Source organism: Nansenia antarctica (genome assembly GCF_963989245.1).
Source record: "Nansenia antarctica genome assembly, chromosome: 1".
NCBI classification, from domain to species: Eukaryota; Metazoa; Chordata; class Actinopteri; order Argentiniformes; family Microstomatidae; genus Nansenia; species Nansenia antarctica.
The window spans coordinates 84496951-84521486 of NC_137674.1; the positions used below are offsets into that span (position 1 = coordinate 84496951).

At 46.4% G+C, this 24536-nt stretch overlaps 1 protein-coding gene across 1 annotated transcript in view; it reads right to left on the reverse strand.

Annotated features, from left to right (window-relative positions):
* Positions 1 to 9439: 9439 nt before the first annotated feature.
* Positions 9440 to 24536, reverse strand: part of rinl (Ras and Rab interactor-like) — a gene marked incomplete at both ends in the record, with an annotated part of 19290 nt that continues 4193 nt past the window's right edge. The window contains 8 exons of the mRNA XM_080526629.1: positions 9440 to 10119; positions 11148 to 11279; positions 19955 to 20272; positions 20480 to 20780; positions 22396 to 22618; positions 22787 to 22862; positions 23312 to 23543; positions 23988 to 24070. Coding sequence (XP_080382755.1) covers positions 9440 to 10119; positions 11148 to 11279; positions 19955 to 20272; positions 20480 to 20780; positions 22396 to 22618; positions 22787 to 22862; positions 23312 to 23543; positions 23988 to 24070 — 2045 coding nt within the window. The remainder of the gene's footprint in view (positions 10120 to 11147; positions 11280 to 19954; positions 20273 to 20479; positions 20781 to 22395; positions 22619 to 22786; positions 22863 to 23311; positions 23544 to 23987; positions 24071 to 24536) is intronic.

The following is a 24536-nucleotide window of genomic DNA, read 5'->3' on the forward strand; positions in this document are numbered from 1 at the left end:
CTTCCCTGAGGACGTCTTTTGGATTCTCTTCGGTCTGCAAGGAAATGAGGATAAATCCCTTTTGGATTCTCTTTGGTTACTGGGACACACACACACACACACATACACACAGAGGCCTTGAGGTTGAGTCGACCCTGCTTTATCGTGGAGGTACTTCCTGTTCCCTGCATCGCTCCTCTCTCTCCACGCTAGGGGGGTTTATCCTGATTTCCTTGTGCTCTCTCTCTGCGCCTTTTACACACTTCTGGATTCACTCTACAATCCAAGATTTGGTATTTTTTTCCCATTTTGAAAAAGTGTGTGTGCAGTGTGCCAAAATATGACGTTCCAGACTACGGTACTACGCACTTGAAAAATTCCACCGTCTGCCTCCAACATCCCCACCCCTCTGTTGGCCAAGATAAATCATCTATGAGTTCCATTAAAGATATATCGGATAGTATAAAAAAGTATAAAAAAACTGGAACCTCATCATTATCGTAGCCCCACCTTCTGGAGAATAACGCAGTTAGCATAATGGCGTAAATAGAAGAAGCGCTGGAGCTCCCAGCAGCACACACTTTCGGCGTGCGAAACCCAGATTTGCGGGTGTAAGGCGGTCTGCAAGGAAATGAGGATAAATCCCTAAGTGCTGACAGGGAGGTATGTTACACACCGTGTAGAGAGATCCCACCGGACCAGCAGATGGATGGACTCAGCTCTAGATCAAGCAACCTTCAATCAATACAAGTCCACCGACCTTACGACCTCACAAGTCATGAACAGACAGGAAGGCGGTGACGCTCTCTGAGTCTCACCACACCACCACGGCTCGTTACCGTGTTATCGTGTTCTCACGCCGATGGTTGTCTCCCAACACACACACACACTCAGACACACACAGACACACACACAGTTATTTAATTTAGAGTTTGTTTAATCTATTTTTGTATTTATATGTGTGCTAGAGAGATGCGGCCTCACACCAAACAATATTGCAAATATTTGCGCTCTTCCAAGGCATCCCTCTGCATGACTCTGTTAGACGGTGATTGAGTTGACGATCACGACGTTGTCGATCACTTTTTCTTTTTCGACTTTTAAAATCACTTACCTCCTTAAGATCGCGCCAGATATGTTTATGGTTTACTGTTGGATCACACACACACACACACGCACGCACACACACACACACACACACACACACACACACACACTAATGCTTATGCACACACAAGCATGCACACACATGCATAAACACACACACACACACACACACACCACACATGCTAATGCTTACGCATACACAGGCACGCATGCACATGCATAAACACAGACACACACAAACACACACACACACACACACACACAGAGAAAATGTCGACTGAGATCCATGTTGTCTAGTGGATTTGAGGAGAACAGCCAAAGGACTGCACATGCTGCACTCTCCCCTATGGGTCTCTACCATAACAGACTTTACTTCTGAATGATGATGATGATGATGATGATGATGATGTTAATGTTATGAGAATTATTATTAGTATAAAATTAAAACTGTTCTTTTGTAAAAATAAATAAATGTGTGTCTGTGATTATCTTTAACTATAATCTCAGACAACTAAAATCAAACGTTGTGACTTGAGGCATTTGTCCTCCTCTGCTTAATATACTAACTAAGGCGTTTGCATCAAACCTTTTCTCATTCCTCTCATGTTAGCAAAGTGTCCTCCCTCCATCCTTTAGTCCAGGTCTTTGTTTCTACTCTTCTATTTAACTCTCTTCTTTCCACATTCCTTCCTTCATTCACTCCATGCCTCCCTCCCCTCTGCGTGGCCCTGTGCAAGGTTCAAATCAAAGCCAAAGTCATCAGTCACTGTCAAACACAACCCGACTCCTTCTGGCCAAGGCTTAACCCCTCCTCTCCCCCCCCCCCCCCCCCCCCCCGCCCCACACACACACACACACACGCACAATGCAGGGGTCAGAGTTCACCCAGCGGTCAACAGGAAATGGCCCTCTTTGACCTTTAGTCTATCCCGTTTTAATTTATTTTCCACACTCATTTGCCTTTATGTCTATCCTCTGTCTGTGCCTATTCTCCTGCTCCTCTCTTTTGTGTGTGTGCAACCATTGCAATGCCTGTCAGGGTTGCCAGATGGGATTGACAATTTCCAGCCTAACCACAGTCTAAAAAAAACGCTAAATCCACCAAAAACCAGCCCGTCTGGCAACCCTGATGCCTGTATTGCTTAGCTGGCTATTGCCCAGGTGTAAATTCAGTCAGGGTCACGAGTGGACTGGGTCGCTTTCCATGTACTTACCAAACCTCGGGCAAATACATATGTAAAATGTTGAAGTTTAAGCTTGAAGTTTGCGTTTTAGGGACTATTGGTTCCCAGTGTGGCAGCTCCCACCCTTTGGAACTCTCTCCCCACAGTAATCCGCAATGCCCCTACCCTGGACACCTTCAAATCAGCGCTCAAAACTCATCTGTTCACCAAGGCCTTTTGCCCCTATTCTAGTTTTGTCACTGTCACTGTCTTTCTGTTTTTTTTTCCTGTTATGTCTGTCTGACTTTCTGTCTGTGAAATCTGTAAAGTGTCCTTGGGTTTGAGAAAGGCGCTATATAAAACCAAGTTATTATTATTATTATTATTATTATTTATTATTATTGTAACAGGCCAACTAAATCAGTTGTAAAGTACAGCTCAAGTATTTAAAAGCACCGCAGCCTATATACCTCTTTGACCACATCGACTGTATGTGTTCTTTCCAAAAATTATAGTGACAAAGGTAAGGAGGTAGGAAAGTAGCGCAGTAACTAACGTCCTCTATCAGTCATACAAATAAAGTCTGAATAAGATCTCAAAGTAAACAAGAGTGAGGCAGTGGCGATGCTATTCACACTGTTTCCACTTTGTTATCGCTTCTGATAGCTTTAGCCTGTAGCCTTACACAAAACCCATTAGCTGGTGGAAATTGCATTGCATAAATGTGCCAATCCCCTGAAAGAGAGAGCAAAAAAAAGAGTGCAGGAGATGGACTGTAATAGTATGATGTAGTTATAACAACAAGCCCGTTTTCAATGCAAAAGCAAAAATGGTTTTAAAAAAAAGAAGGAAAATATAATAACCCAAATGTTTGCAGTATACTGAAAATACAACCACAAGTCTGTCTTCCAAAGATACACACTGGAATTCCTACTATTCATAATGCAACATTTGAGGTCAGCATTTGTGTGTGTGTGTGTGTGTGTGTGTGTGTGTGTGTGTGTGTGTGTGTGTGTGTCTGTTTGTGTGTCTGTGTGCATGTGTGCATGGGTCTGTTTGTGTGTGTGCGTGCCTGTGTGTGTGTGTGTGTGTGTGTGTGTGTGTGTGTGTGTGTGTGTGTGTGTGTGTGTGTGTGTGTGTGCGTGCGTGCGTGCCTGTGTGTGTGTGCGCGCGTGCCTGTGTGTGTGTGTGTAAGCAGTGAGTAGGAGGAGGGGGAGGGGGGGCTCTGGTGATCATTAATCATTCAATTACACACCTGTCAGAGTACAGACAGGGGGGGGAGGAGCTTAGAACTGCCTAACTATAATACATCATGGGGAGAATGAGGGGAAAGGCTTGAGAAACAAAGAGACAAACAAATAGGAGAGGGGCTCTGTGACAGACAGACAGACAGGCAGGGAGACAGACAGACAGACAAACAGGCAGACACAGAGACAGACACAGAGACAGACAGACAGATACAGACACACAGACAGACAGAGACAGACAGGCAGGCAGGGAGACACAGACAGACAGACACTACATGTAAAGTAGTGTTATAGTTAACGACGTAGCATTGGGTGGGGATTACTCACCCAATCCGTTGCTTTGTTGCAGTGTTTTGGCTTGACTAGCGTCTGTGCGTTGCGATTCTCAACAACATTGAAACGTAGTTCCGTGTTTCAAAAGAAAAGTCTGAACATTTTGATTGGTTGCCGATGTGAGGACCAAAGCATTAGAACGTGTCACAGATATTATGGGACAATAACAACAACAATAATAATGTAGCATCACCTAACTTGAGGTAAACCAGTGTTATGAAATCCATTGAGTGCTAATGCTGCTATAACAGGCTAGGTGAAGATAGGATGTGTAAAAGGCAGATGATGCCTGATTTAGAGTTATGCATTTAATAACACGCAGACGTGCCTTTTTACCTACTAAAAGAGCCGCCTCTTTTACAATGCTAAGCTGCTATTTACACACAACAACCACTAGTTGGCCGCTCGTAAATTAGCCTGCCTCCCACACAGAATAACTGCAAAATAGCTTCATACTAGCTTATCCTGATGTGATTTTGAAAATGTAAGGATACTGGGGTGGTAGAACACACATATCTAGGAAAAGTCATGAAAGGAGGGAGGTCCTGAAATTTGATCGAGTGCACGGCTGATTAAGCGTTGAAAAAAATATATAAAAATAAAAAGTATCTATCAGCATGAGAAAGAAAAAAACAGTATTACCGTACATTGAACTGAAAATCTATCCCAGAGTTTAACTGCCGCTCCTAGAACACTGAGCCTGCAGAAAAAACAGGAGGCTGATGATGATGCGTAAATGGAAGTAATGTGCTGAATAATTGATCCCAAAGTGTTTGGGTCTGATTCACAAAATGGCTCCTGTGTATTTGTCACTATTAGGGGAGGCTGGCCCATTAGAACAGCTGCTGGTTAGAGAGCTGTCAGTCAGCTGGGCAGGAGGCGAGGGGAGTGAACAAACACACACATGCACACGCACGCACACACACACATACACACATACACACACATACAAACACGCACACATATACAAACACGCACACACACAAACAGATACATGCACACAGGCACACACACACACATGCATACACAGACACATGCACACAGGCACACAGGCAGGTACACACACAGGCACACACACACACAAACAGACACACGCACCTACACACACACACAAACAGACACATGCACACACACACAAACGGACACACACACACACACACAAACAGATACACGCACACACACACACACACACACACAAACAGATACACGCACACATGCACACAGACAGACACACGCACACACATGCACAAACAGACATATGCACACATGCACACAGGCACACGCACACACACACACACACACACACACCAGGCTCACTGATGAGAGACACTTAAGCGAGTGTGTGTTATACAGTGAATGTGAATATTCATCTCTTACTGTTTTTTCCCCCAGTATGTGTGTGATTGTGTTTGTGTATATGTGCGCGCGCCGTGTGTGTTTAATGTGTATGCATGCAGGCATAGTATGTATTCCTGTTTCAAGGGTAACTTTGTGTGATGGTTTGAGTCTACTTGTTCTTCAGTGTGTTTGTAGGAGTGTGTATCCCACAGTAAGCCTCTCTTCCATACACCGGGACTACGTCTATGTTTAGCTGCTGCTAGCTACTGGCTGCAGAGCCTCGGGTCTGCCATCTGTGAGCAGAGTGCCTCACACGCAGCACATATATCTAATTTATGGCTGGACTGAATGTGAATGTGTAATATAGTTGCCATGTATGCATAATATATCCCATGTGTAAAAAGTGTGTGATTATATTATCGCACACTTTTTACACATGGGATATATTATGCATACATGGCAACTATATTACACATATATATATATAAACTCCTCAAAAAAAGTTCTGAAACGTTATTTCGGTCAATTATTCCTCCCCTTTAATAATACCAATTGGTATTGTATTTTATATCGTTGGAAAGCCTGATTAGTCACCTTTACAATGAGGTACAACTTGTAAAAATCATGCATTCGTGGAATGAGCAACACAGCTAAACGTGTGGGTAGCGGCACAAAGAATTGCCAAAATCCACTGCACTATTCAATATTCTATATATATATGTATATAATGTATATATATGAGTAGATATGAGGAGTCAATGTTGTGTCCTAGCACTGTTCCCCCCTCTATCTGTTCCTGGATGTGACCGTGCTCATAGAAAGGGCCAGATGTTTCTTGATCTCGGTTGAGATTGAAACACAGGCAGGATGCCAGATGTCCCATTAGGCAAATTTGATTGGGGTCGGTCATTTAAAATTCGGAATGAGTCGGTTCCATATGTCTGGATGTATGTGAGAGCACATGTGAGTGTGTGTATGTAGTAGAAATTTGCATAGCTGAGGCACCTCATATAAGTATTTGCATGTGTATGTATATGCATATATTACAATGTGACCATGTGTGTGTGTGTGCGCGCTTGTTTGTGTGTTGCCGTCTATGTGAAAGCATGTGTGTGTGTGTGTGTGTGTGTGTGTGTGTGTGTGTGTGTGTGCGTGTGTGTGTGTGTGTGTGTGTCTGTGTGTGTGTGTGTGTGTGTGTGTGTGTATGGTAATCATGGTGCCTGCATAGGGATCTGATTTACTGTTCCGTCTCTCTCATCAATATCAAGCTCATGCGCGTAGACCTATAAGAAAAAGACATGTTTGTATGCCAGCATGCAATGTAGTATAAAGCATTACTTAGTAAAGTGATCTAAATAAAACAATAAAGAATATAATGAAAGAAGATTGAAATTGTTGACTAAATCCACACACAAAGTGATGTTGTGTATAATAATAATAATAATGATAATAATAATAATAACAATAACAATAATAATCATTTAAATGTTTGGCATTTAGCAGACGCCTTTACCCACAAGTACATTTGTCTAAGTAAGTGAATCATCTTTCCATCAGTCATTGCAAGATAATGCATGTATAATGCATAATGCAATGTAAGCTCGGGCCAGAGGCCATTGGAAGTCAAAATGCTAGAGGAAGGAAGAATTATTATTATTATTTTCAGTAGAGAAACTCTACAGGGCGGTAGAGGGGATGGAGAGGTTTCAGGAAAGACAGTTAAGGTGTAGCCTGATGAGATGGAGAGTCTTTAGGAGAGACAGTTAAGGTGTTGCCTGAAGAGATGGAAGTCTTCAGTCTACGGCGGAAGATAGGTAGTGACTCTGCAGTCCTGACAGCAGTGGGAAGCTCTTCCACCAGCAAGGCGCCAGGACAGTGAAAAGTTGTGACCTAGTAGCACGACTGCTGCAACCCCATAGAGGTGGTGGAGCCAGTCGGCCAGCAGAGGTGGAAGAGCGGAGTGAACGGGTAAGTGTTTGGGGGCTAACCACTGCGTGCATGTTAACCATATTCTTGCATGTTCTATGTGCTCAAGTTATCTGTTGCTTGTTGCTTGTTGTTTCTGTGTTTTCTTTTTTCCCATATTGTCAGTGTCTTCGAGCCCCGGAAAAGCGCTATATAAATTCAATGAATTATTATTATTATTATTATTATTATTATTATTAGGCGAGCACCATGGTCCTGAATCTGATGCGAGCTGCTACCGGGAGCCAGTGAAGGGTGCGAAGGAGAGGGAGAATTTGGGGAGATTGAACACCAGACGGGCGGTAGTATTCTGGATGAGCTGCAGAGGTCTGATGGCGGAGGCGGGGAGCCTGGCCAAGAGTGCGTTGCAGTAGTCAAGGTGGGAGATGACCAGTGACTGGGTCAAGAGTTGAGCTGCTTCTCTGGTGAGGAATGGACGTATCCTTCTGATGTTGGAGAGGAAGAGTCTGCAGGAGCGTGCTGTCGCTGTGATGTTCACCACACAGGATAAGCGGTTGTTGAGGATCACCCCAAGGTTCTTGGCTGTCTGGGTCACTGTAGAGTTCTCTACTGTGATGGAGAAGTCTTGGAGAGGGGCAGGCTTTTCCAGGGAGGAAGAGTAGCCTTGTTAAGGTAGTGTTGTTAAGGTTGAGCTTGAGGTGATGGGCTAACATCCAAGCAGAAATGTCTGCAAAACACGCAGAGACACGTGTTGCCACTTATGAGTCATACGGGGGAAAGACAGGAAGAGTTGAATGTCACCTGCATAGCAATAGGAGAAAACCATGTGAGGAAATTACCGAGCTAAGGGATTTGGTATAGAGGGAGAACAGTAAGGCAGTAGACAGGTCCAGGATAATGAGAACAGAGGAGAGGGAGGAAGCTGGAGCAGAGTGGAGTGCCTCCGTGACAGCAAGGAGAGCAGTCTCAGTAGAGTGCCCAGCCTTAAAGGCAAATTGGTGAGGGTCAAGAAGGTTGTTCTGAAGGAGACAGTGAGACAGTTGGTTAGATACAGAGCATTCAAGGGTTTTTAGATAAGAAGGAGAGATGGGATACTGGTCTGTCGTTGTGGAGAGCAGACAGCAGGTCAAGAGTTGGTTTCATGAGAAGAGGCTTGACTCTGGCTGTCTAGAAGCTATTCTTTCAGGCCTACATTTATACTAAAGCATTTGCTTTCCTTTCTCAGATATCCTCCTCTTCTGTGTGGTCCTCAACATGACTACCTACTGCAAACTACCCACACACAGACTACAGAGGTGTGACACTGCTACCTAGTGGTCACCCTGAGAATCCAAAGGAAAAGTCCTGACGATGAAATAATACTTTATTCTGTTTTTGCATCGCATTTCCCTTCCCATGGTACCAAAGTTTGAAAGTCGCACAGTCAAGAAACAGGGTCACACATCGACAGCGACACTTTACGCAATTCCCACCTGCAGTGTTCTGTGTAAGTCATGGGACAGTGAAGCATTCACTTTCTTCTTTTGGCTTTATACTCCAAGAGATTTCATTTTTAAATCAAGCAATTAATTTAACTATGATGTTAATGTATAGATTCTCAGATGTTATTTGACGGTATTTGTGTACATATTGGTTTCATCATTTAGAAATGACAAATCTATTTTAGGGCACCAAAAGTAAATGGGGCAGATTAATATGATGTCAAAATTAAGCAACTAATGTTTAGTATTTGGAGGACAATCCTTTGCCTGCAATAACAGCCTGAAGTCTGCGACCCATTGACCCCACCAGATGCTGTGTATCTTCTCTGGTGATGCTCTGCCAGGCCTGTGCTATCGCCATGGGAACAGCCAACAGCCTCTCTGGCAGCTCCTGGTAGCTATGATAGCCTAGCGCCCCCTACAGGCCTCTCTAGACACATCTCTAGCACAAACAGTGTTGAGCAGAGCAAAAAAAAACACTGTTCGACTCATAATACACATCCACACATGTCCATGCATATCATGGAAACGCTAGACGCAGTATTACAAACTTTAAAACTCCTATTGGATTTGTCGTCACTTCAATAAGAAATATTAGAAAAAGTAAAGATGGCCGACTTTGCTCCCGCTATACATATTCATTTTTTTTATAATAACATTTTTATTAACATTTTTTTTCCTTTATACAAAAACACAATGAAGCAAAGGAAAAATACATTAAAAAATTAGAAAAATGAAAAAATAAAATGAAAAAATAAATAAAAACAGCATATGGGTTCTTTCATTAATTTACATTGCAACTCTTTTATTTTTCGGATTCGAACCTCAAGCGTTATACATATTTTTGCATGTGCACATCGGAGCCCTATGTGTTTGTCTCCCTGGTGGTCCAGAGGGCCTCATAGTGGACCTTGTACAGACTGGTAGGCCTTCCTTCTCCTTCGCCCTCTGCCCCCCCCTCAGCCTCGGTCAGACCCCCCCCCTCCACGACCCTCTGTGTGCTCTCCTCTATCCCCTCCCTCCCGCGGTCCTCAGGTCTCTCTGCGGTCGCTCTGTCTTCCTCCAACGGAGCCTCGCCCACCTCCTCTACCACCTCCTCTACCTCCTCCTCCTGAGGTGGGCTTCTTTGAAAACAAGCAGGGGGATCATCCAACTGTCCGTCCGCTCCGCTCCCCTCCTCCTCCCTCACCACTGTCAAACCCTCCGTAGCTAGGTGCGTTGACTCAACCCCACCGCCACAAGGGGTCGACTGCGTAGAATCGACCACATTCCCCCCAATGTTTCTCTCGGTTTCCTTATCCTCCTCCACCGCTGTTTTCCCTTCTTTGCTGGCTGAGCTCTCAGCTCTCCTCTCCTCGTACCCGGGGCCGCGCGCGCTCCTCTGCTGCCTGCTGCGTCGCGATTGGTTGCAGTGCAAGGTGCGCCTGCGATGCCATTGGCTCAGAGACTGCTGGGCCTCGGGGCTGAGCTGGTGCGTGTTGAGACGCGGGCGGAAGCTGCTGATGTAGAACAGGGAGGCGTAGACGGACGTCAGGTAGTAACCACCTGAGAGAGGGAGGGAGGGGGAGAGGGAGAGGGAGAGATAGGGAGGGAGAGAGAGGGGGAGGGAGGGAGAGAGATAGGGAGAGAGGGAGAGAGGGGGAGAGGGAGAGAGGGAGGGATGTGGGGGGGAGCAAGAGATGGATAGAGAGAGAGAGGGAAAGAGAGAGAGAGTGAAAGATAGATAGGGAGGGAGACAGAGAGAGAGAGAGAGAGAGGGAGGAATGTGGGGGGGAGCAAGAGATGGATGGAGAGAGAGAGAAAGAGAGAGAGACAGAGAGAGACAGATAGATAGGGAGGGAGAGAGAAAGAGAGAGAGAGAGAGAGAAAGATAGATAGATAGATAGGGACAGAGAAAGAGAGAGAGAAAGATAGATAGATAGATAGGGAGGGAGGGAAATAGAAAGAGAGAGAGAGAGAGAGAAAGATAGATAGGGTGGGAGAGAGAGAGAGGTGAGTGAGAGAGGAAAGTCCATAAGTGTCCAGTCTAGCGCAGGTTTATTAGTTGCTGTGTGTTTTTGTGCGCACGTGTGTGTTTGTGTCTGCGTGTGTATATGCATGCTTTGCGAGTGTGTGTGTTGTGTGAATGGGTATGTACAAAAACCCTCCCTCACCCTCTCCCTGCAGCTGTGTAGGGTCAGTCTAACTCACCCTCTCCCTGCAGCTGTGTAGGGTCAGTCTAACTCACCCTCTCCCTGCAGCTGTGTAGGGTCTAACTCACCCTCTCCCTGCAGCTGTGTAGGGTCTAACTCACCCTCTCCCTGCAGCTGTGTAGGGTCTAACTCACCCTCTCCCTGCAGCTGTGTAGGGTCAGTCTAACTCACCCTCTCCCTGCAGCTGTGTAGGGTCAGTCTAACTCACCCTCTCCCTGCAGCTGTGTAGGGTCAGTCTAACTCACCCTCTCCCTGCAGCTGTGTAGGGTCTAACTCACCCTCTCCCTGCAGCTGTGTAGGGTCAGTCTAACTCACCCTCTCCCTCCAGCTGTGTAGGGTCTAACTCACCCTCTTCCTGCAGCTGTGTAGGGTCTAACTCACCCTCTCCCTGCAGCTGTGTGGGGTCCAGCAGCTCCATCATGTAGTCGATGTCTAGCTGGAGCGTCACCACGTCGCTGCGCAGAATCACCCAGGTCAGGCAAGGCAGGAAGTCATCAGCACCGTACACCACACCTGCAGGAGAGGGGGAAGGAGAGGGTCACTCCCTACAGGCAGAATTTGGAGATGGAAATCTCTCTCTCTCTCTCTGTCTCTCTCTCTCTCTGTCTCTCCCCCCCTCTCTCTCTCTCTCTCTCCCCCCCTCTCTCTCTCTCTCTCCCCCTCTCACTCTGTCTCTCTCTCTCTCTTTCTTTCTCTCTCTCTCTCTCCCCCTCTCTCTCTGTCTCTCTCTCTCTCTGCCAGTACTACCCGGGTCTATGTGCATCAGGTGTAAAATACAGCCTGATACACCCCACCATAAGAAAGAGAGAGGGGACAAGAGTAGAGATTAGGATTAGCCATTTAGCAGATGCTTTTAATCTAAAGCAATTTGCAGTTACAGAGACATTCCCCCTGGAGTAGCTGAGGGCTAAATGCCTTACTTAAGGGCACACTAGCGGTGGTGTTTCAGGCGGGATCCGAACTCACAACCTTCCGATCAACAGTCCAACTCACTCTCTATCCACTAGACCACCACCACTACACTAGATGGATGCTATTAAACAGAAATATTGAGAATCTCTACTTTGACTCCATATTGTTTGATTTCAACGGTTGGGAGTATAGAGCTAAAAGAAGAAAATATATATTTTCAATATGGTGCAGCTGTGGTGCAGGAGGTAGAGCTGGCATTTGTTCCTGTGAATGTATATGGACACTATGTCAAACTACATTATATCATACTATAAAACATCCTACTGTATAGTATGATAAAGTATCGTATAACATAGTATAGTAAGATAGTATACTAGGATGTAGTATAGTATGATATAGTATAGTATATTACAGTATGTTGTAGTATTGTATGTTATAATATGTTGTTGTATAGTATGTTGTAGTATAGTATATTATAGTATGTTGTAGTATGATGTAATATAGTAAGCGTCACAAAAAAATGTTTATAAAAAATACTATACTATAATACATGTGTGTCCATGTGCTTTTGTATTACAATAAAGGAAAAAAAATTAAAAGTGAAAAAAAGAACATAGTATAGTATGATATATTATTATAATACTAAGGAAAAAATGAATAAAGTGAAAAAAATACGAAAAAAAGAACATAGAGAACTATGTTCTTTTTTCCCCACTTTATAATTTTTTCCCTTAGTATTATATTATGATATAGTATAGTATGATATATTATTATTATTATACTATCATACTAAGGAAAAAATAAATAAAGGGATTTTTTAAAAACGTTTTAACTTTATTTTTTTTCCTTAGTATGATAATAATATATCCATAGTATGATAGAATAATAATAATAATGTATCACACTATACTATATCATACTATCATACTAAGGAAAAAAAATAAAGGGGAAAAAAACAGTGTACTATGTTCTTTTTTATACTATCATACTAAGGAATCATGAAACACGGGACGTGATGTTATACTGTCCATTGTGCCAATGGATGGTACGCACATGAGGTTTGCCTTGATGTTGAGAGTGGCATGGGAGCTGTATCTCAGACATGGGAAGGATGTTACATTTCGGGACACATCGTCAGTAGAGTACCTTTGAATCATGGGGTGTTTCGGCCTTTTCAACACTAGACACCCTCATCTAAGGCGGCCAGCTACAGGGTGATCAAGCCTGAGCTTGTGTCCCATGCCCAATCATGAGAATTGCCTGGTTGTTTAAATGGCGCAGCCCACGGGACTATGCAAGGCAGGGGTGTCCTCTTCCCTGAGTCAGGCCTAGAGCTGACCGCATACCTTGTTCACCCTCCTCCTGGAGGGTTCTGACCTGGGTTCTCAAGTGGGAGTGGGGGTAGGGGGGGATTAGTGAGCGGGTCATGTTGCTGTTCTTTGAGCCCAGCAAGGGTCCTTCCGCTTGATCCATATCCACTGGCTGCTTCTTTCGGCCGCTTCAGAGAGTGATCTAATTGTCTGTCGCAGAGCCTGTCCATGGATGCCAAGGTCTTTCAGCAGCCTAATGGTGGAAGAAGCCACGAAACCTCTGCATCCCACTTCACCCGGATAGACTTTTGCCTTCCATCCTCGTTGTTGAGCGTCTGCTGCCAGTTCTGTGTAGCGCAGTTTCTTGCGCTCATAGGCCTCTTCAGCTGAATTCTCCCACGGGACTGTGAGCTCTATGATGTAAACAGACTTCAGTGAAGGGGCCCAGAGTACCAAGTCTGGTCTAAGGGTGGTGGCTGCAATCTCGGGTGGAAAGATTAGTTGCTGGCCAATATCGACTAGCATCTTCCAATCCCGGGCCATGGCTAGCTGTCCAGCTTCTGGTTTGGTTGGAGGATGGTTGGACTTTTTCTGTCCCTCTCGGATGAATGTTGGTGCCGTGATGGAATTGGTTGTTTTCAAGGGCAAGGAGTTGGTGGTATTCCTCTTGCTCTCAAGAGCTGCTGCCAGGCTCTTGAGGACCTGGTTGTGCCTCCAGGTGTAGCGGCCTTGTGTGAGGCTGGTCTTACAACCGGACAAGATGTGTTTGAGAGTCGCTGGAGTTGGGCAGAGGGCACAGGTTGGGTCCTCACCATACCACTGGTGAAGGTTCTTTGGAGATGGGAGCACATCATAGGTAGCTCTGATGATGAAGCTGATGTTGCTTGCCTCCATTCCCCAGAGCTCCCTCCAGCTGAGCTTTCTCCTTTCCAGACCTTCCCACCTCATCCATTGTCCCTGCTTTGCAAGAGAGACGGCCTTCGCGCTTCTTTCAGCCTCCTCCTGACGGCGCACCTCCTCGACCACCATTTTCCTCCTCTCTGATGTTGAGGCCTTACGCCAAGTTGGTTTACTTGCTGCAAGGCCAAAGCCTCCTCTTCCCAGCTGGACATGCCCCACGATGTCATTGTGCCTCAGGGCTGACGTAGCATGCTGCACCGCGTCAGATGGTGTCCATTTCCGTCCAGTTATAAGGGGTGGTACAGCATTGCTGATGGTCTGGTCTCTGGAATCCTTCAACGTCATCTGGAGTCTTACTTTAGAGCACTTGTACTCTTCGGTGAGGCTCGTGATGGGTAGTTCAAGGACCCCTTTTCCATAGAGGCCGATGTTGGTCAGACAGTGTGGGACACCGAGCCATTCCTTCACATATGAAGTTATGGTTCGCTCCATCTTCTCCACAGTTGTTATTGGGACCTCATAGATAGTGAGTGGCCACATTACCCGAGGGAGAAGTCCAAATTGCAGGCACCAGAGCTTGAGCTTCCCTGGCAGTAGGGTCTTGTTGATGTTTTCCAGACTGTTGGTGATGTCCTGCCTTAGCTGCTGCACTTGGTCTTTGTCCCTGAGGCTTGCGTTGTACCATCTACCCAGGCTTTTTACAGGTTGCTCTAACACTGTTGGTATTGGGTCGTCCCCAATACAGAACTTCACGTTTTTAAGCTCTCCCTTGACTATAGAAATGCTTCGTGACTTGCTCGGCTTGATTTTCATCCGGGCCCACTTGATGTTCTCCTGCAGTTTTCCAAGTAGCCGCCTGGTGCATGCTGCAGTAGTGGTCAGAGTGGTCATGTCATCCATGTATGCTCGGATAGGTGGAAGGCGGATCCCGTTCTTAGTTCGCTCACCCCCGACCACCCATCTTGAGGCCCTGATGATGACCTCCATGGCCATTGTGAAGGCCAGGGGTGAGATTGTACAGCCTGCCATGATGCCTACTTCTATGCGCTGCCATGATGTTGTGAAGTCGGCTGTTGTGAAGCACAGTTGCAGGTCTTCGAAGTAGGCTTTTACTAGGGTAGTGATGGATGATGGAACGTGGAAAAAGTCGAAGGATTCCCAGAGGAGGTTATGGGGAACTGAGCCAAAGGCATTGGCCAGGTCAAGGAAGATGACATGGAGGTCTCTTTTGTCCTTCTTTGCTGCTTGGATCTGGTGCCAGATCATACTGGTATGCTCCAAGCAACCAGAGAACCCAGGAATGCCGGCCTTCTGTACGGATGTATCGACGTACTTGTTCTTCACCAGGTAGGTGGACAGCCTCTGTGCTATTATGCTGAAAAAGATTTTCCCTTCAACGTTGAGAAGGCAGATTGGCCGGAATTGACTGATGTCTGTCGCATCCTTCTCCTTGGGAATTAGCACACCTCCCGCCCTTCGCCACGCCTTAGGTATTATTCCCTTCTGCCACACTATCCTCATGAGCCTCCAAATATAGAACATCTGGTGCGTTCTTGTAGAGCTTATACGGTACTCCATTCGGGCCAGGGGCTGATGCTGATCTTGCGCGCCGTATTGTATTCTCTACTTCCTTCCATTTTGGAGGGCCAGTCTCCAGGTTGACATCAGGAGGTTGAATAGGTGGGATGTCATGTGGGATGGCTAGCTGTTCGTGCCTTTTTGTGTCCTGGTGGACCTTTTCCAGATGTTCTTCAAGTTCCTGCTTTGGAGTTTTCAGGATTCCGCTTTTTTCCTTAACGAAGAGATCTTTGACGAACTTGAAGGGGTTTTTATAGAACCGTGTTCTTGTGTGTTCCTTCCTCTTGCGAAGTTTCCTCAAGTTCTCCGCTCTTCGCAAGGTTGCCAACCGGCATTTGATGTCCCCCTGGAGTAGCATGAGACCTTCTCTCTCTGCATCAGAGGCCTTCTTCCACTGCTTTCTCAGCTGCCTTCTCTCTCTGACCAGTCTTTCGATCTCTTGCTGCCTCCTGGATTTGGCTGGCGCTGGTGTTGCTTTGTCACTTCTCCTAATGTTCACTCCAAAGCGCTCTTCTCCGTAGTGGTAGATGATATCGCCGATCCGGTCAAGCTTTTTCTCTGCTGTGCCCACTTGTTGCTCCAGGATTTTTATCAGGTCGTTGTTGACTGTTTCCCACTCTCTCTTTTCAACAGCTTTGGGCCACTTCACACTCGGTCTGTGCCCTTTGATCTTTTCCTCCTTGGGAGGTCTCTGTGGTTGGGTAGGTTCCTCCACCGGCATTTCTGTGCTTGTATTATCCTCCTCAGTGACAGGGGTGCTGATGCTCTGCGAACTTTGGTTTTTGTCCCGTCGCTGTGCTTCAATCGACTGATTTGACTGGTTGCTTCGTAAGAAGTACTGGTCAATGTGAGGCCCTTGTCTCTGCTTTCTCAAGCACCCTTTCTTTCCTTGGTGGATCTTCAACCCCCTGGCTGATGTCATTTTTTCCCAACCACAGGTGCACACCTGAAGTGAGTGTCCTGCTGCTGCTGCGGTTGTCTCGTGTGCCGTGTTCGTGCTCGTAGTCGTGTCCGTTCCTGGGTCTGTAGCCGTGTTGTCAATCGTTGAGCCATCTTGCGCCCCCGCTCTCGCAGGCTCTAGGGGTATGTTTCTTTGTTGACTTTCTGTAGCATTTGGCGGGTGTCTTCAACAAACTGAAACAGCGTCGGAGACTGCCGCCATGGGTAGCTAGCCCATGACAGCCCCAGTGGGGTCTATTCCCTCCAGTCAGCTGTCTCTCCAAGCCGTCACACAGACTTTCCTATGTTGTCAGCTGTCCTTTCACAGGGGTCACTGGACGATTCCAGATATTCAGAATCATGAAACACGGGACGTGATGTTATACTGTCCATTGTGCCAATGGATGGTACGCACATGAGGTTTGCCTTGATGTTGAGAGTGGCATGGGAGCTGTATGAAAAAATAACTTCACTTTATTTATTTTTCCTTAGTATGATGTTAATGTTAATGTTAATGTTAATGTTAATTTTATTTATAATGCGCCCCCCATCCAACTTTTACATCGGCCCGGGGCGCAGCCCGGGTAAAGGAACAGATAAAGACAAGGACAAGGACAAGGAACACAGAAAGCAAACAGACACAGACTACTTAAACGAACATCTCAAGGGATACAATTTACAACAAATAGGGAGTAGACTTAGGGAACATCATTGACGAAGAGGTGGGTTTTTAACTTGGCTCTAAAGGAGTCCAGAGTGGGGGCAGACTTGATGGCGGAAGGGAGCGCGTTCCACAGGGTCGGTGCTATCACCGCAAAGGCACGGTCACCCTTCCTCTTGAGGTTGGTGCGGGGGACCTTCAGGCTGAGTTGGGCGTCGGACCTGAGCCTGGGCCTTGAGGTGGAAGACAGGTCCAGGAGGTCCTTGATGTAGGGTGGGGCGAGACTGTTGAGAGCTTTGTAGACAAAGGTGCAGATCTTGAACTTCACTCTCTTCTTTACTGGGAGCCAGTGAAGGGAGATGAGGACAGGGGAGATGTGGTCCCTCATTTTAGTGCCTGACACCAGCCTGGCATGATGCCTGGCATATGATATACATATATGATAATAATATATCCTTAGTATGATAGTATAATAATAATATATCATACTATACTATATCATACGATCATACTAAAGAAAAAAAAGATCATACTAAAGAAAAAAAAGGAAGTGAAAAAAAAGGAAAAGAAAGAACATAGTTCTATGTTCTTTTTTTCTGTTATTTTCACTTTTTTTTTCCTTAGTATGATAATAATATATCCTTAGTATGATAGTATAATAATAATATATCATACTATCATACTAAGGAAACATTTTTAAATAGTATACTATGTTCTTTTTTTCCGTTTTTTTCACTTTTTTTTTTTTCCTTAGTATGATAATAATATATCATACTATACTATATCATACTATAATACTAAGGGGAAAAGAATAAAGTGAAGATTATATATATATTTTTTTTTTTAAAGAACATAGTATACTAGTATAGTCTGCAGTACATAGTATACTCTGCAGTATACTATGTTCTTTTCCCCCCTTTTTTCACTTTATTTTTTTTCCTTAGAATGATAATAATATATCATACTATAATACTAAGGGAAAAAGAATAAAGTGAAAAAAAAGAACATAGGATTCTTAATAGGACTGGTTGTTAAAATCCCTAAATATTCAGCACAACAATTGAGTGGAGTTGGAGATGTCCTCTTGGGTGGAGTGGAATTTGGCAATGATCACCTGGTGCCACCAGTACGACACATCTTCAGTTGTGGTCCCCGACCTCATTGGGTGTTTCGGCCAGTTATCACAAGACACCCTCTGCCGAGGTTGGCCCACCACAGGCTGATCACACCGTCGCACGGTGGCACCACGTGGTCATTTGGGAGCCCATGTTGGGTCCCTACGTTTCAGCCACAGCCAGTGACTGCTCCGTTCTGCTGCAGTGGACAGTTCTCTGATTGCCTTCCGTTGGGCCTGTCCTCTGATCCCTACTGCCCTCAGGAGCCTTGTGGTGGAGCTGGCTACAAAGCCTCTGCAGCCCACCTCCACTGGCCACACCTTCACGTTCCAGCCCCGGCCCTCTGCTTCGAGTGCTAAGTTGGCATACCGCAGCCTCTTCCGTTCGAATGCCTCATCGATGGCCTCCTCCCATGGGACCGTCAGTTCTACGATGAAGACACGCCGGCAGGACTTGGACCAGAGGACTAGGTCTGGGCGCAGGTTGGTCACTGCAATTTCGGGTGGGAAGGTGAGCCTCTGGCTGAGGTCTACCCGCATTTCCCAATCCCGGGCTGCGTTCAGTGGGCCTGAGTCTGGAGGTGATGGCTTGGTCCGCTGTTTCTCCCCTTCCCGGATGAAGGTTGTTTTCCGTGGAAAGGTAGTCTGGGCATTTAGAGGCATGGCGTTGGTGGTTACCCTCTTGTGCTCAAGTTCGGCAGCCAAGCACTTTAGCACTTGGTTGTGGCGCCAGGTGTATCTTCCTTGAGTTAGACTGGTCTTGCAACCCACCAAGATGTGTTTGAGGGTTGCTGGGGCTGCACACTGGAGACAGGCTGGGTCCTCTCCATACCAGAGATGTAGGTTGGTAGGAGAGGGCAGGACATCATATGTGGCTCTGATGATGAAACTTAGCCTATTAGACTCCATGCTCCACAGCTCGTTCCACGTGATTTTCCTCCTCTCCACGCTCTCCCACTTCATCCAGCGGCCTTGCTGGGCTTGGGAGACTGCCTTGGCGCACCTGGCTGCTTCCTCCTGGTGGCGCACCTCCTCACCCACCATCTTCCGCCGTTCGGTTGGAGTAGCCTTTTGCCATGTGGGTGTTGTTGTTTCCAAGCCAAGGCCCCCTCTGCCATGTTGGACATGCCCCACTATATCCCGGTGTCTGAGGGCGGTCTTTGCCACCGCAACTGCTGCAGATGGCTTCCATTTCCTCCCCGTTGCTAGGATTGGAGCAGCACCTCTGACGAATGGATCCCGGGATTCTGTGAGAGTCAATTCCAGCCTTGATTTGGCACATTTGTACTCCTCCACCAGGCTTGAGATTGGTAGGGAGAGGGCTCCGTTGCCATACAGGCCTATGCTGCTAAGGCCTCTCGGCAGTATACTATGCGTGATATAATTGGTTCCCAAGAATAGTGATCTCATGACCACGGTCACTTCTATAAATATGTGTCCCGTGTGTTTTTGACTCTGCTACTTTCTCTCTGAGCTGCTGTAACTTTGCTTAATAAAAGGCCTCATTTGAGTCAGTTGATTTAAGCTCTTTGTGCTTTTATATTACTACTATGAATGAATGAATGGACTTTATTGTCATTGCTACAGTACAGGTACCAAACAACGAAATTTAGGAGGGGTGGCTCCCCTGGTGTTAGGAAAGGAAAAAAAAAAAAAAACTTTTAGAAAAAAATCACAAGAAGGTCTAAATCTAAATCTAAATCTAAATCTAAAATCTAAATCTAAATCTAAATCTAAATCTACTAAGAACAATGAAATCCACAACGCCACCTACCAGGGCTAGCGTTAGCGCTCATGCTGTGGTAGATGCTCTTGCAGACCTTCAGCAGCCCCTGGACCTTCCTGCTGGGGGAGTAGGCGCGGTGCATGGCCGCCCACCTCTGCTGGATCCTCTCCAGGTTGGGGGGGTCGGGAACCCCCGCCCCCGCCGTGCCGTCCAGCTCCTCCACGCCGCTCCCCTCCAGCAGGCGCTGGTTGTCACGGAGACTCTGCAGGCTGCCGTCATGGCAACGGCAGGTCTGGAGGCAGGCGTAGAGGTGGCCCGCGATGGGCTTGAGGGCCACTTTGTGTAAAGAGAGCTCCAGCATGACGTCTGAGAGGGGGGAACATTTTACATTTTGGGCGTTAGTCACTCCACAGGAAGAAGTTACTCACACAGGAAGTCACTCCACAGGAATAAGTCACTCACACAGGAAGTAACTCCACAGGAAGTCACTCACACAGGAAGTCACTCACACAGGAAGTCGCTGACACAGGAAGTCACTCACACAGCAAGTCACTCACACAGGAAGTCACTCACCCAGCTCCCAGTCTGGCGTGTCTGTCATGCTGTCTATGAGGACGTTCACCTCAGGGCAGTCCAGCAGTGTCTCTTTCACAGCCGTGAGAGCCACACGCACGTCCTGTAAGAACTCTGCGGCCCCTGTGTCCGCCCCAGCATCGACCCTGGCACTCAGAGCCTGCTCCGTGAACCCCTTCACCGCCTCCGCGAAGACCCCGCCCTTCCTCTCGCTCAGCTCCAGCACCCGATTGGTCAGCCTCTTCTGGGGACACACCCACCCGCTGATGGCCTGGCCCACGGCCGAGAGACGGTTCTTCACCTTGGATTGAGAACACCTTGATTACTGTCCAGTCATGTGGTCATCTGCAGCTAAGAAACATCTAAGAAAACTACAAATCGCTCAAAACAAAGCTGCTAGATTAGCTCTCCACTGTTCAAAAATGTTTTGGAAATGCATAGAAATCTCGCATGGCTTCCTGTAGAAAATAGATTACTATTTATAATTATAATTATAGATTAAATAGACATTCCAGTCTTCTGATCTTCTTCAGGAATGACATAAATTACTCTTACTTTTAACAGTGCCAGAGGCTAGGACAAAGAGATTTGGAGGATCAGCTTTTAGCATATATGCTCCTAGATTGTGGAACACCCTACCTGAGGGCCTGAGGTTGTCTAAAACTCAGGACATTTTTAAGCGTGACCTCAAAACCTACTTATTCAATGTCGCCTTTTGATACTAAGGGAGACATTGGACATTATAGAACTAGGATCACTAGGCCATTACACCATACTCGTGTTTTGAGATTTGTGCTGACAGGAAAATGGACCCGGGTGTTGATGAGGCACTGTCAGCTCCAAATAGCATCTAGAGCAGTACTGGAACCGGTACAAGGGTGTACCAGGAGGACCACCATCAGGTTGTATTGCTGTCATCTTTATTGTCTCTATTGTGTTGTTGCATCATAACTGTGCTTAAGTTTCTCTTTTGGCAGGACCTGTGACCATACTGGATGCAGAACGATGCAAATACAACACAACATTTATGGACAGTGTGTACGCCGATAATATGCAAGGAATTTTTCCTGGATACATGGTGTACAGGTTTTTGCCCTTGCTTGCTTGCTTTGTGCCGGTGGTCCTGGCCTCCCCTGGGGGACCGCTGGGTACTGGTAAGCAAACTGGCTAGTAGTCGCTCTATTGGTAGAGGGCTGCAAGGGAATTTTTCCTGGCTACATAGTATACAGGTTTTTTACTTTTGCCTGCTCGCGGCTCTGTCAGTATTGATTGATTGATTGACTGATTGACTGAACATTTTCATTGTGTGAAGCGCATTGAGTTGCATCTTGTAAGAAATGCGCTATACAAATAAAATTTGATTTTGATTTGATTTGATTTACCATCTAGACCTAGGACAAATCTACTCAAATCTACTGTACTTTACAGGGCCATTACAGGATGGAACTCTTTACCCAAGCATGTTAGTAAAACTAATTCTAGAGGCACTTTCAAGAAAACAATAAAAGAGCATTAAATACAATTATCTCTGAATGAACAGTAGATGATTTATCTTGTTTGCTGATCTGTTATTTCATTTATTTTCTTTTGTTTTCATTTTCCATTTTTTTTTTTTTTTTCCCATTCCTTTCTTTTGTTATTATGATGTATGTATGTATACAATGTTTACAATTGTCTGTATGTATATAATGTTGACAATAATTGTACAAATATGATTTTTGTGACGGACCCCAGGAAGACTAGCTAATGTCATGGCATAAGGGATCCTAATAAACAAACAGACAGAAAGGCAGACAAGCAGACAGGCAGACAGGCAGACAGGCAGACAGGCAGGCAGACAGACAGACGGACTCCAGGAAGACTAGCTAATGTCATGGCATTAGCTAATGGGGATCCTAATAAAACAACAAACTCACCTTGTCGGCCAACCGTTGTTGGGGGTAGGAGTGGGAGTGGGCGGGGCTTGTGACACCAGGAGACTCAGGCTCCTCCTCCTCCACGCTGCTGATTGACAGGGAGTCCAACTCCAGGGAGGGGGGGTGGAGCATGGAGGAGGGGGGGGGCCGGGACAGCCACACCCCATCCTCGATCCAGGACACCCGGTGAGGGGTGTGGGGGAGGACGGGGCTGAACGGGGGCCTGGTGGGAGTAGAAAGGGGGCGGGAGGGGGTGGTGGGGGTAGGGGGGCGGGAGGGGGTGGGGGTGGGGGTGGGGGTGGTGGGGCTCCCAGGGGGGGTGGTCCTGGTGTTGCCCCCCCCCTGGCTCCCTGTTCTCGTCAGCGGGCCAGTGGCAGCATCCCTACTGGGCCTTCTCAGAACCACCCCTGTAGGGGCGGGGGTGGGGGTAGGTGGCGCACTCTGGACAGCTTGGACTACAGTGGACCCTAAAGAAGGATAGAACACGTGAGCACACCAACATGTGACACGTTCTAGTCTTTTGGTCCACATGTCGGCAACCAATCAAAATGTTCGGGCTTTTCTTTTGAAACACGGAACTATGTTTCAACGTTGTTGAGAATCACAACACAAACTCACTAGTCAAGCCAAAATACTGCAACACCGCATAATTGCTTCACTTGTGTCATGCTTCACTTGTGGTCAGCCGAGCCATCTTTGTATGTAGTGTCACAAATGCCTATGTCAAATAGATGACTTGGGCAGATAGTGAGGCAGATATCTCAATTTGGCCAAAATATGACTTAATTATCATAATATGACGCAATTATACTATGAGGCTAACTTATGAGACGGTCAAAGTGAACCTAAGGACCTAGGTATTGTCCTGAAAACAACGTATAATAATATTATTTCTTGGCAGAGCGCCAAACTGTACCTGAGCTGTCCGAGTTGGCACTACAGGGTTCCTGGTCCAATGAGATCGCTCTCTTGTAAAGTAGCCCCGCCCCTCCCCATGGTCTTGTCGTGCTTAGTCGTCTCTCACGCCTGTGATTGGCTGGGCGAGGAGCGTGCTGGGGGGTGGTTGGTCGGTGTGTGAGCCAGTCATCACCATGCTCGTGGAGATACAGCGGGTTGATGATACACAGGGCTCCGTTGACTGAAGTCAGCTGTTATAGAAAGGAAAATAAACTTTGTTGTTAATTTCCCTACTGGTACAATCAAAAACACAGGTAAATCTTTAGACCACTACAGCTAAAACAGACTTTCAACCTAGAAAAAGTACAACAAACAAACAAGCTAATTTACAAGGCAGTCAACTAGTGGTCGTTGTGTGTAAGTAGCAGCTTCCCATTGTGAAGACTATGGTCATTTGACCCCCGAGGCGGCTCTTATAGTAGGTACAATAGACACGGCTGTTCTAGTGTTAAAGTACGTAGTTCAGAATTTATAATATTGATAGTATTCTAAATACTTATAGTGACGTCATGTGACCAACAATGATGCATAAACTCTTCTACCAAAGGTTCTGTATTCATTGTCCGGTAGTCAGATGCAAATGACAGAGGGAGGTAAAAGGTGTATGTGACATCATGTTGTGTAATATAACGTACCTGTATGGTGCACATGGCAGCGCCAGCACTGTTCTGAGTCACCTGATCAGGCTGGGGGTCAGAGGTCGGACACAGCCAGGACTCTGCACACACACACACACAAAGAGACAACAGGGTCGCACGGTGTTGCTGCAGTGAGAGTTATCTGTAGATACATGTGGGTAAATATGCAGCAGAAGGTTTGTGTGATTGTGGTGGTGGAGGAGAGAGAGAGGAGGGGAGGAGAGAGAGAGGAGGGGAGGAGAGAGAGAGGAGAGGAAGTGAGTGGTGAGAGGGTGGAGGTGAGATGAGAGGTGGACGGAAGGTGTGAACGTGAGAAGGGGAGGAGGGAGGAAGTAGACTTTTAAAATGATCATTATTGTTCAATAATATAATAATCGGAGACAGCACACACACACACACACACACACACACACACACACACACAGTACAGTACACTCCTGGGTAGGACAGAGCTCTGGGCACAGGGTGATCCCCCGCCCGAGCAGTTAGGGGATAAGTGCCTTGCTCAAAGGCACAATGGCAGGATTATCTCATCAATATGATGCC